At 38.2% G+C, this 11863-nt stretch overlaps 2 protein-coding genes and 1 pseudogene across 3 annotated transcripts; all 3 read right to left on the bottom strand.

The window, feature by feature from the left end:
- Window positions 1-404: 404 nt before the first annotated feature.
- Window positions 405-1304, bottom strand: LOC145501852 (uncharacterized). Its single transcript, XM_081481236.1, has 3 exons — window positions 1087-1304; window positions 946-998; window positions 405-722 (listed from the first exon to the last, which is right to left on the bottom strand). Exons 1-3 carry the CDS (start codon window positions 1292-1294, stop codon window positions 414-416), a joined length of 570 nt encoding a protein of 189 aa, XP_081337362.1. The 5' UTR covers window positions 1295-1304; the 3' UTR covers window positions 405-413.
- A 388-nt stretch (window positions 1305-1692) lies between these two features.
- On the bottom strand, window positions 1693-7043 carry LOC145501695 (uncharacterized; annotated as a pseudogene). Its single transcript, XR_014051258.1, has 5 exons — window positions 6797-7043; window positions 6236-6283; window positions 5713-5954; window positions 2322-2794; window positions 1693-1932 (listed from the first exon to the last, which is right to left on the bottom strand). The product of XR_014051258.1 is annotated as an uncharacterized LOC145501695 (transcript).
- LOC145501694 (uncharacterized) lies at window positions 7035-8453 on the bottom strand. The gene is made up of 2 exons (XM_081481110.1): window positions 7406-8453; window positions 7035-7373 (listed from the first exon to the last, which is right to left on the bottom strand). Exons 1-2 carry the CDS (start codon window positions 8003-8005, stop codon window positions 7047-7049), a joined length of 927 nt encoding a protein of 308 aa, XP_081337236.1. The 5' UTR covers window positions 8006-8453; the 3' UTR covers window positions 7035-7046.
- Between the last annotated feature and the right edge of the window lie 3410 nt (window positions 8454-11863).

Below are 11863 nucleotides of genomic sequence, written 5' to 3'. Positions count from 1 at the left end.
GTTGAGGAATGAACTTCTCCAATGATGTGGTCCACTAAATCACTGTAATCACTAGCACTAGTGAATCCAACCATCTGATTTGCTGACTGTACATGAAAGTCATTACCTACTGCATTGACAACATCCTCTACATCTAGATACACAGCTGTGTTGATCACTATACAATTCATCATAAACTGCATTACCATCACAAATGGCATTAACAAATGAATCTGCCCAAACATTTGGGAGCTGATTCCAAAGCAATGAAATGTCAAGCTTTTGTTGATGACAATAGTCACCAAACTTGACAGCGATGATTGTGCAAGCATTACTTCCCTGCCTATCCCCTACTGTTGACTGAGATATACCAGTCAGAAAAGAAAAAATACAATGGGAACTTGACAATTTTTGGCATGGCACTGATAAGTTGATTATGGAGCCAGACCATTAGCACCATCTTCACCACTGATATTCAAAAGAACATCTCTATACCCCTTTTCTGAGTATTTGTTTCGTACCGTATCTTTCCTATTTATTAGTTTCCCCAGTGCAGGACCATAGGAGAGTGCAGACAAATTCCCTCCACTAGCAAACCTTAGGATACTGTAAAGGGATTCAATGGCACTGCCATTTATTCGTAGAGGACTGATGAAATATTTTCCATCTGGTGACACTTTTTCAAAGAACCAATCACAGAAGGACAAAAAGCCATGTACAACTAGACAGAGAAGATCCCAAGTCTACAGAACAAATGATAATAAAAGCAATAATAATTATTTTTAGTATATAACACAAGTTGTATGTTAACAGGCATAGCAAAGGTTTAAAGTGATTTGGTGCTTGAAAATGATATGTTTATGACTTCACAAACAGAAGTCCCCACAATTATCACTGATACAGCCAATCAGAAAACTCATTAAACCCTGAAAAGTGTTTGTCATGTAACCGTTTAATTAATCATACCTGCCAAGCCAAGAACTTTTTCTGTCTAGCTCTTTTTGAGTTTTCTTGATAAACTGAAATTAAATGAATAGTAGTGACTAATTAGAGTGATCTGTCACAGCCATTTAAACTGTCCTCAATGTGCTTTAATAATGAAATTACCTGTTTCCTCATGATCAGCACCCCACTGTTCAAAAAAGGTCATCCCCTTTCTTATGTTGGTCAAAACAGGGCTATTACTGTTGTTGATTCTGTGGTGGCTGAGCATTCCTTGCTCAAATAAAAGGTTGCAGGCCTCTAAGTACTCCCCAGTATTTGCGCTTCCTTCATCAGATCCACTAGAGGCAAGGTCCTGCACAGCTGCAATCATGAACCATTGCTGAAAGAGAGTGAAAAATCATAATATTGTAGTGTGATGTGACATACAATCCATTTACTTCATTGCATCTTAACTTGTTTGAGCAGATGATATCAAACAAATGTAGAGCATTTTTGTCAAGTGAAGTCAGTAAAATGTTACACAGTGGGTTTTTAAAATGGGTATGGGGTAATATTTGGAGATTGGTCAATCTATGACATCAAGTAGTTCAAAGTGTAAAATTTTTAACAATGAAAGTCTACATAATGGGATTCGCAACTCTGACACTTAAGCAGTGGAAAGGAGCCTGTGTATTCCATTTATTAACAATCATTGAAATTGTTTTGCCACTTTGATCACTATTTACACATGACACTGTTTTTATAATATTAAGAGTCGAGGAAACCACATCAGCCTTTACATGCCTGCATTATCTTTGCTGGTCTTACATTTAAACGGGTCCAGTTATTTCTGTAGACATGTGCATACTTTAATCCTGGGACCTTACGGCTCAAACCATTTTCTGCTCGTTCAAGATCTTCTGCAAACACCTTTTGAATTGTTTGCCAACCAAACTGGTGGTTGTTCCACATAAAGTCTTTTGCACCTTGTGGCCTTGAGCTGTAAAGAGCAGCTATAATGTTCTTCAGCTGCAGATGTTAAGAACAGAAAGCAATATGCAAACATGTCCAATTTAAACTATATTACTACTTTAAATTGGAATGGAAAAATTTAAGCTGTATTTTATTGAGATATAATTCTGCTGAATGATAAATATCAACATTAGGAACATCATAACAGTTCACATTACAGAGAAAATAAAACTTTTGTAACGACAGTCTGTTAATTTAATTTCAGTAACCTTTTGAAAGTGATGTTAAAGTTACAGCAAAAATCAGAACTCTGATGTGGCATTCAATTATGTAGTTTTACTCAGTGACTCCCAAGAATTAATGGCATTTCATTTCCCCTTACACGACCAATACAATAATATCAAATATTAAGTTAAGGTAGCTAAATTAATAACGTCTTCCAATACCTGGTGGCTTGGACATATCATAAGGAAAATTGGGTTTCCATGTGGATCTTCTGGATTGATGAATGAGGCCTCCACATTGTACCACTCCCTTAAAGTTTCAGCATCAGCATTTATAGGAAACTGTGCCTTGGGATTGCCAGAGAGAAGCTCAACACCGTTAAATTTGAGGATGCTCCATCACATAAGAGAATAGAGACCTTAAAGCCATAACTGGTAAGTGCCTTGAGGCATAACATAATAAGCTCCTGTAAGACAGTTGATGTCATTGAGCTTTCAACAGGGAAGTATGGCCCAATCAAATCAAAACCAGAAGTCAAGTCCCGCCACAGGAACTGCACGATGTGTGATGCCTTCTGGGAACCAGGCTGTACTGTAGTACTATAGACATCATGCAGTACCTTCAGCTCATCCTCTGAGACACTGTACCCTGTTATCCCAGCTCCTTTTAGGTTCCAGGCCACTTTCATTTGAATCTTCAAAGAAAGATTGCAGTCTTAGAAATATAGCAATAATTATAAAAAAATCCCAACTAAATGAACATGAATGACAACAGTTCCAAAAAAATTATCCAAACTATTACAAAACTGCAATCTGTATTTATCATGTCAACTGTTCCAAATCATATATAATTACCTCAGCCTGTTTGACAAAACATATTCCTATTAAAATTAGGAAACCAGAAGTCAAGTCCCGCCACAGGAACTGCACGATGTATGATTATTCCTATTAAGATTCAGTTAATAATAATAATAATAATAAAATATTTATATAGCGCCAATATCCTAAGAGTTCAAAAGCGCTTTACAGTTAGAAATATTAAAAACACTTAAGACAAATAAAGTAAAAATAAAAAAATGTCGCTAAAAAGTTATAAAAATGCTTTCTTAAAAAGGAACGTTTTTAGTTTATGTTTAAAAAGGGACACTGAGGAGCTGTTCTTGATGTCAGACGGAAGAGTGTTCCAGAGTGTAGGAGCTGCTACAGAGAAAGATCTTGCGCCATATGTTTTCAAATTGAAGTGCGGAATGGAAAGAAGTTCTTTAGAAGATGAACGTAGCTGACGAGACGGAGTGTAAGGAGTGAGAAGATCACGAACGTATGAAGGTGCCAGATCGTTTAGGGCCTTGTACGGGATGAGTAGAATTTTAAAGATGATACAATAGTTAACAGGAAGCCAGTGGAGATTAAACAAAATAGGTGTGATGTGTTCATATTTTCTAGAGAGGGTGATGAGACGAGCAGCGGCATTCTGGACGTGCTGTAACTTTTTTAAAAGACAGTTTGGTAAGCCATAGAGTAGAGAATTACAGTTATCCAATTTTGAAGAAACAAACGCATGAACAAGTATTTCAGTGGTGGTTGATGACAGGTACTTCCTTATATTGCTGATATTACGGAGATGATAAAAAGATGATTTGCAAATACTTGCAATATGTTCATTAAAACGAAAATGATGGTCAAAAATGACACCGATGTTTCTTGCTTTCTGTGACGAGCAGATGGTTTCATCGACGACAGAGATTTCTTGAAGGGTTGGTCTTGGTAGATGTTTTGCGGAGATCACTAGAAGTTCAGTCTTATCCTTGTTAAGTTTAAGACGATTAATCAACATCCAGTGATCAATCTCACGTACACAGCGCTCGATGTTGGACACAGCTAAATCCTTATCACTGGGTATAGTTGGCTGAAAGGACAGATAAAGTTGTGAATCGTCAGCATAAAAATGATAACTCAAGTTGAATTTTTTTACAATGTCTGAAAGGGGTGAAGTGTAAAGAACGTACAAAATGGGTCCCAACACTGATCCTTGTGGAACACCACATTGAAGAGCATGATCTGAGGAAGCTGCACCATCAACAGAGACATACTGCATGCGATTGGACAGATAAGATTTAAACCATAGTAACGGCTTGCCAGTAACTCCAAAGCGCTGTTGTAGACGGAAGAGGAGAATATCATGGTCAACAGTATCGAAAGCAGCAGAGAGGTCCAAAAGTAATAAAATTACCGTTCTACGTTTATCAATTGCTGTGAGGATGTCATTATGCACGCGAATGAGAACCGTTTCTGTGCTATGATACTGTTTGTAGGCAGACTGTAATGGCTCATTCAGGTTGTTGTTGTTAACATAGGAGATCAGTTGGTTAGCAACCAACTTCTCAATTGCTTTGCTGACAAAAGTAAGATTCGAAACAGGGCGATAATTTGAAAACTACGTGTGATCCAGAGAAGGCTTCTTAAGAAGAGGACGTAGCTTAGCAACTTTTAATTGAGAGGGTATTTGGCCAGATTGCAACAAAGTATTTATAATCTTGGTGATAAATGGAAGCAGTGTGCTCAAAGCATTTCTTGTGACATAGCCAGGAAGAGGATCAAGATCACATGACTTGGAAGATAATTTCACAACACATTTGCGGACTTCGTCAACATCTACCAAACTGAACTCATCAAACGTATAAGGACAGACCCGGTTAACTTCAGGAACTTGATGGATGATGAGAGCTGCATTGTCTAAGTCGACCCGTATTTTGGTGATCTTATCAGAAAAGAACTCGACGAACTTATTTGCGAGATCCGAAGGCGAGATGCAGGGCGGATATGGTATATCACACTTTCTATGTAATAGACTGTCAATTGTTTTGAAAAGAAGTTTATAGTCCGTCTGATTATCACTGATCAGCTTAGTGTAGTAAGTTCTCTTGGAAGAACAAATTAAAAAGTTGACTACACGGCATTGATCAATAAACAACTGGCGGTCGACTGGAAGTTTGGTCCTTCGCCAACGCCACTCCAGTCTCCTGCGATCTTTCTTCAAATTGTTTATTTCTTCAGAATACCAAGGTGCAGCCGGATGCAGAGTTATTGTTTTGGTTTTTACAGGAGCATGGATATCAAGTATGGAACTAAGAACGCCATTATACTCACTGATTAAGTCATCAAGGCACGGAAGCGGTGTGGAAAAGAGACTCGAAAGACTAGAATTTGTGACATCGGAACCAAAACTATCAAAGTCAATTGAACGAAGTTTTCTAAATGTGATAAGCTTCTTTTCCAACACTGGTTTTTTAAGTTACAGTTCTTTCCTTTTTAAATATTGGCTGTTGGGAATCCCCTCCTCAGAAATTTTCAGTACAGATATTTTCTTGAACCCCACATTTCATCATAATTGAAGCCTTAGTGACTTAAGGGAAATTCTGAGGTAACCAGCATAAAAATACCTCCTGACAATTCTCACAGTTTGCTCTGGTTTTAGTTATTGTCTAAAAAGAACTTGTCTAGTAACTGTCAGGCAATAACCAAACATTCACTGAGGTCCTTATTCCATGCACCCCTACGACTGTGTGATGGATTAAAAGCATAATTAAAGTTAGGCATTGATTGTTCTTCAAACCTTGACTTCATCCCACATCATGACTCCAAATCCTAATGGTCTTGGATGTCCCTCTGCCTCTCGTGTACTTTGCAACTGCTCATAGGTCTGCTGCTGACCTTGAAGATAATCCTCATCTATGCCTGATTTCTCAGAGCCACCTTTGATAACCTTTTTTAGGGTCTTCGAATGTGGAAGCTGCAAAATTTTTAAATTATGCAGTGCTTCATATGCTGAAGGACTTCGATTATGAACAGCCAGTGCTACCAGTAAATATGAGGTTAAGTATGCAATTAGTGCTTTTATCCAAAAATTAGTAATACTGCATTTTAATCACAAATATATTTGTAAATTTACTGAGATTGACATTTTAAAGGCCTATGAAAAATGCTAGTACTGTCACAAAGTCTTAACTTCTCAGGCTGAAAAAAAAATGTCACCATGTGGTCATGACAGCACAAACAATACTTATAACAATTTATTGTTTGAATCAGAATATTAAGAGCATAGACTGGATGTATTCATAGACACCTCTGATACTTACCAATTCTTATGGTTGCCAAAGACCAACGATTACCATTTTGTCCAGTAACTGCAATTAAACAGCGTGATGTATAACATGGAATCAGCTCAATAGATACTGACATATAATATTATGGATATTAATCACAGAGCAAGTTTATAATTGTTGTCCACCCAAGAACCAAGGTGCGATCAAATTTCTGGGAGAGTTTATGGTCGGGTTAGGTGAAAATCACTCTATATAATAATCACGCAGCTCAATAATAGAGCATTACTAAATGTGTTCAGCAAGTTTACTAGTCAAGAGTTATTTCACTTATTCAGATAAGTTCCTGGACATTCCTAATTATAACTACAGTGATGTATTTCCTCTTTAAGGTAACTTGATGATAACCACCTCATAGGGAAAAAGTCTGAAAAAGTGTAGAAGAATGTGCTCATTTTCTGTGCCTTCAGAGGGTAGAAATATAATTTCCAACTATTAATTTTGCACATTGTAGTCAACTTTCCTTCAACTAAAAACATAAAACAGCTGTTAAGGTACTTCAAGATTTTAATAACACCACAAAAATCGTAAACATACCATTGCTCCGCTGATCTTTAAAGAAGCTTTCCCTGTCCTTTCTCCAAACTTCTTTAAGACAGTCTCCTGCTTTTTGCCCTTTGTCACTTATGTACTGGTTACCTTCATTGGAGATTTTTGTTAGTTCCTTCTTCCCCAAATCTGAAGTCTCGATGCTTTCTATCAGCTGGCAAAGTTCTGCCGACTGCTCCTGAGGGACCTCAACCTTGGTACATTTGTACCGTTTTTTGACGTGTTTTTCCAAGCAGTGTCACTGTAGTCTGGAATTGGCGTAGCGTGCAGTTTTGCTCTTAGGTGAAAGATACTTCATGGGATAATTGCTTGAAGGCTGCTGCCTTTCGTGCCTTTTGGACGATTCCATTTCGCGTTTCTTTTGGACTGCCTTACTCACATATCGGTTGGAAATAAGACATTCACCACACACTCTCTGATGTCTGGGGTCCGACTCATCGGCTTTGGATTTAAAATTTCTTGCAGGAATGTGCCAGGTTTTGCATCTTTTAGAATGAACCATAGTTATTGGCCCATTGATTGGCCTCACAGTTTGGGGAATATAACCCAGCTCATTCTGTAGATCTCCTACCCCTAACAAACCCAGGTAAAGTACATGTTTCTCAGTAAATGATTCTTCGCTAGCTCCATTACCTCTTTCAGAACGACTTTTGATTCTGGCAATCTGAATGTTCCGCTTGTGATTACACGGTGTTCGTAAATCGGACTATCCAGTCGCCACTCGCCGTCCGGAAAAATTATGAGGCAGACAGCCTGAAAAGGACCAGTACTAGAATCAAACATTAGGCGCTTCGAGTGGTAAATAAAAAGGGCCAACCTTGGTTCATGTGTCGCGGGTTCTTGTTCCACAAGAGCTTCAGAGAAGCGCGACAAATCTGACACGAGAGATCGCACCTCGCAAAAATAACCCGCACTGGTTACAACTTGACTCCATTCCCGCAGCCGTTCATCGTCTTCCGTAATTTTCTTCAGTGAAGATTCCTTTGATGCTAACTGCAGTAATTTGAGTTCTTGTCTGAGCTCTAGACTTCGTCGTAAGGCTTTCTTTACTGGAGTGCTTTTGTCAACTGAAGAATTGTTGTGACCTTCCGGACCTTCCTGGGCCGCCGAAGACGAACACGTAACTGACTCTTCAACTTCTAAACGGAGTTCCTTTGTGTTAATAGAAGTTTCTATATGCTGATCGGACCTCTTCATTGTTTTGCGATACTATTTAAGGTCTATTTGACCATTGTGAAAACCGTCAGCAATATATCAAAGGTAGACTCAAGTAAACTCGCACTCAGAGATAAGCTTATGCAAAGGTATGCCGCAACTTCACATGTGGAAAGTGCAAATAAAAACGCATGGTATTGTGGGAAGGCCATCTGATGGAAGAGATGGATTGGAATGATGGAAAACGAAGAGCGGAGAACGGAATAGAGTACCAAAAAAAATCGTAGCTTGGCCGCCATTTTTTTATCAGATGTCTTTCGGTGCAGACGTAACCGGAAACAGTAATTTTTGCGGGGAAGGCGTATGTAAAAATAAAACTACTTGTGAAAACGCCGTTGCATGAATATAGGGAAGTTGCACGCTCCGGGTAATGGGCTCCTGGTATGGTCTCAGTAGTCTGATGACAGAAGGAACAGTTCGGGTCAGAAATATAGCCTATCTTACAAAGTAATTCATTTGTATATAGAATAGAATTAAGTACTTTATACTGAAAAGAACGTACATAAGATTCATTTGCAACTCTCAGTGGCATCACGAATGCCTCCGAAAGTTGCTTATCCTCTAGATTCAATTCTTCTCTCAACTTGGCCTATTTATTTGGTTTTTCGTATTTTTGTTTTATAAGAAGATGATAATAATCTCGCACTTAAATTTTTCTAAATCAAGGATATTCTCGAAGTTGGGCTCATGACCACGCAGTTTCAGTGGAGCTGATTGCCTTAGACCTGTCCATACTGAGAAGTTGGCATTCTTAAGTCCTGCATCCCTGACGACATTGAAAGGCTCAATATTTGTCATCTCATAAAGCAGATGAGTTGTGTATATGATATTATTATCAAAGAAATGTTTATTGGATTGGACTTTTGGATGACTTGGAATTGGGAGGATTCAACAAATTTTTATCGGCCAAATGCCGCCTGAAAGCTCTTGTTTTTAAATTGGTTCCCATGGCAACGGATCAACATTTAAGAGTGTGTTGTAAAGAACTGCTTCTCTTCACCAGAAAAAGTAAAGACGAAAGAAAAAACACCAGGGGAAGTACTATATAGTTTTAAGAATGTTTTGAAATTAAAATTAAAATTCTTACAAATTTCACCAAAAGTGACAAAAATATGACTGTAATCCCGCCAATAGAGTCAAGGTAAATAGCTTTACAAATTTGTGGTTATTTCTGGTTGTCTGTTCCTCCACGTTAAATCTACCTTTTAAAAAATTACAGCGTGCCGAGAACAGACTCGGCTACGCAGTTTAATTGAGAATAACCCGTTAACCACGTTTTGTACTCCTGTTTTATCAGTTCTACTCTAACTCGACGATCAGCTTGGCTGCCAGAAGCCAGGTTAACCGTCAAACTCCTCTAAATGTAGCAGAAATAAAATCTACATGCTTTATGGAACTTTCAACTAAGGATTGTTGACGTAAGAAAAATTACAAGATCGAGCAACCTTGAAAGAAACTCTTATCGTTGCTTATGATACAGCACTATTGCATACCCGAAAAGGAAATTTCATCTTCTACGCTAACGACTTCCACCACAACGTCGTTTTCTAGATTCGAATCTCGGCTTGGCAGACTTTTGAACAATGAATTGCCATCTTTTTTATCATCCTCATCTCCGCCACATGCAATATCTTGACGCACTTCATTTGCTATTGTTGAAGTAGAAGCCACGGAGTCTTTCAGTTGGCGAGTAGAACTTTCACCCAAGTAAGTACGGTCCAAGTAGAGGTTGTTAATTTCCTTATCGAATTCAGATACCCATTTGTTGTGTTGTCTCCTTTATATCCTGAAATTTCCCATCACTTTGATATTTGTTGAAATTTGTAAGTTTCAGATGGCACTCTGAATGGGACCAGTTAGCTGCCGGTTCGAAGTAAAACTGAAAAACAGTTTAAAAAGCAAAAAATCTTATTATTGTAAACGATTAAACACGGTGTCGAGAATTTGAAAAAATAAATGAATAAGTAAAATGTATCATTGAAAAGGTTGGCTCTTACCAGCTGGCATCCTTTCTTTGACCGCTGATTTCTCCACACACAATACTTTTTCGTATGCTTTATGCTGTTTTAGTTTTTCTCTGCCGAGATAAATGAAAGCTTTTCCATTGAGGGTTGTCCAATACACCCAAAGTGAGTCGAGTCGTGTAACTTTGTAGTCGACTCGACTTACCGGAAAGGATGTGTTGAATTACGAAATGTAGTCGGCTAACATTGTAGTAACTCTACTTACCGGAAGTTGAAGGAGTAATTGCTGGTGTATACAGTACCGGTCAAATGGACTGCAGCATTACATGCACATAAAGTGCATTACTACACGCACATTACACGCAAATGCACGAAAATGCGTGTAATTGCACGCATGTAATTTCACGCAGTAGACGCAATATTGCGTGTAAAATTACACGCAGTCGTTCAACTGGAACTGAGAACGAAATATTAAGAGTGCGTGTAATGAAAACAAAACATTTACCGTGTAACATTTACCGTACTGGACTGCACTGCGATACAGTTAAGTCTTTCGCCTTCTTGCTTGTGGTCATCAACCGTTTCCGATATTATCAACCAGTTTCCTTGACCCTTTCACGCATGAATTTTCAGGTGCAGTGAAAAAAATTTTTTTCTTGTAAACTGAGACAGTTTAAAGATGCTGATGACAATTTTAAAAATTAAGTGACAGTATCGTGTTGTCATGGCAACACAATGACAAAACAACAACATGCAAAAATTGTGTAAACAAGCATCAAGTATTTTTACTCTACTTTTAATTACACTTAAAAATGGTGGTAAAAACCATGGCATACAACCTGACGATAGAATGATTTCTCTAAAATGCTGACTTGGCAGCTTCAGAGTTGTTATTAATATTGCTTTAGCTATTATAAAATAGTGAAATTCTATCTTATTTTGAAGTCCATTGTTAAAAATCAGTAAACAAATCATAGAATTTGATTGTACAATATGATCTTTGCATCAGGCAATTTGATTTCCTAACCAAACAGATTTACATAGTTCACCTTTTGAAATACTCAGTCCTTAATAAACATCAACTTTCCTTGTACCTGGTATGAATAGAACGGTTTTAACTTTTGAGAAAAGATAATGGCTTGCACTTTTTCAATGCTAACACTATAATGATTTAATGAGAACAACAACAACATGCATGTAAGTTCGAATAACTGAAATAGAATAAAAAGAGTTTTTTACAGTCCATGAAAGGCATTGAAACAGTTTCTTGCTTTAACCAAGCAAAGATGCACTCCACACTTTTGACATCTTATGTGTGAGTATCCACTTTTGCACTGACGACAACGCTGTTATTTCTCTTGAAACTCTGGAAAATGTCCAACTTGATCAAATTGAACATCTTGCGTAGGATTGGGTACTGATGCCGCCTTTCGTTTTTTGGAAGGTACAGCATTAGCACTTGTTGGACTGGTAGATGGTCGTCTTCTTGGTCTCGAAGCTTCCCCACAAACTTTTCCAGCTTTAGTAAGGCTGACAGCTATGCTGGCCTGGAACTTCAGCAGAGATAAATGACGTTTTGCTGGTACATCTTTCTGGCCCATGTGCCTCCTATATAACAGCCAGCCATTGACTACAGCCACTCCAATGCAATAAAACACAATGTGCATGTAGTACTTTGTAGAGCGGTGGCGGATGCGGTACGCAGATATAAGCATGTCACACAAATCAACGCCTCCCATGTAGCTATTATATTCCACAACCATGGCCGGTCTGTCAATGTTAATAAACCTCCCCTCCTTTTTAGACCAACGACGGGCCGGCAAAGATAGATCATTTCCTACATAGTTAGAAAGCATTTGGACAAGGCCATTATCAA

This window comes from Orbicella franksi, chromosome 10, assembly GCF_964199315.1.
Source record: "Orbicella franksi chromosome 10, jaOrbFran1.1, whole genome shotgun sequence".
Classification (NCBI taxonomy): domain Eukaryota; kingdom Metazoa; phylum Cnidaria; class Anthozoa; order Scleractinia; family Merulinidae; genus Orbicella; species Orbicella franksi.
The sequence above is the reverse complement of the archived record's forward strand: the minus strand, read 5'-3'. Positions and strand labels throughout refer to the sequence as shown.

Bases quoted from the DNA above. Each gene is read 5' to 3' on its own strand.
- LOC145501694 (XM_081481110.1), bottom strand. From the start codon at position 8,005: ATGAAGAGGTCCGATCAGCATATAGAAACTTCTATTAACACAAAGGAA. The intron at 7,374-7,405 runs ATGTACTTTACC...TTAGGGGTAGGA, and splicing joins AGAATCATTTACTGAGAAAC to GATCTACAGAATGAGCTGGG.
- LOC145501852 (XM_081481236.1), bottom strand. From the start codon at position 1,294: ATGATTGCAGCTGTGCAGGACCTTGCCTCTAGTGGATCTGATGAAGGA. The intron at 999-1,086 runs GTAATTTCATTA...ATTTAATTTCAG, and splicing joins TGCTGATCATGAGGAAACAG to TTTATCAAGAAAACTCAAAA. The intron at 723-945 runs GTATGATTAATT...TTTGTTCTGTAG, and splicing joins AAAAGTTCTTGGCTTGGCAG to ACTTGGGATCTTCTCTGTCT.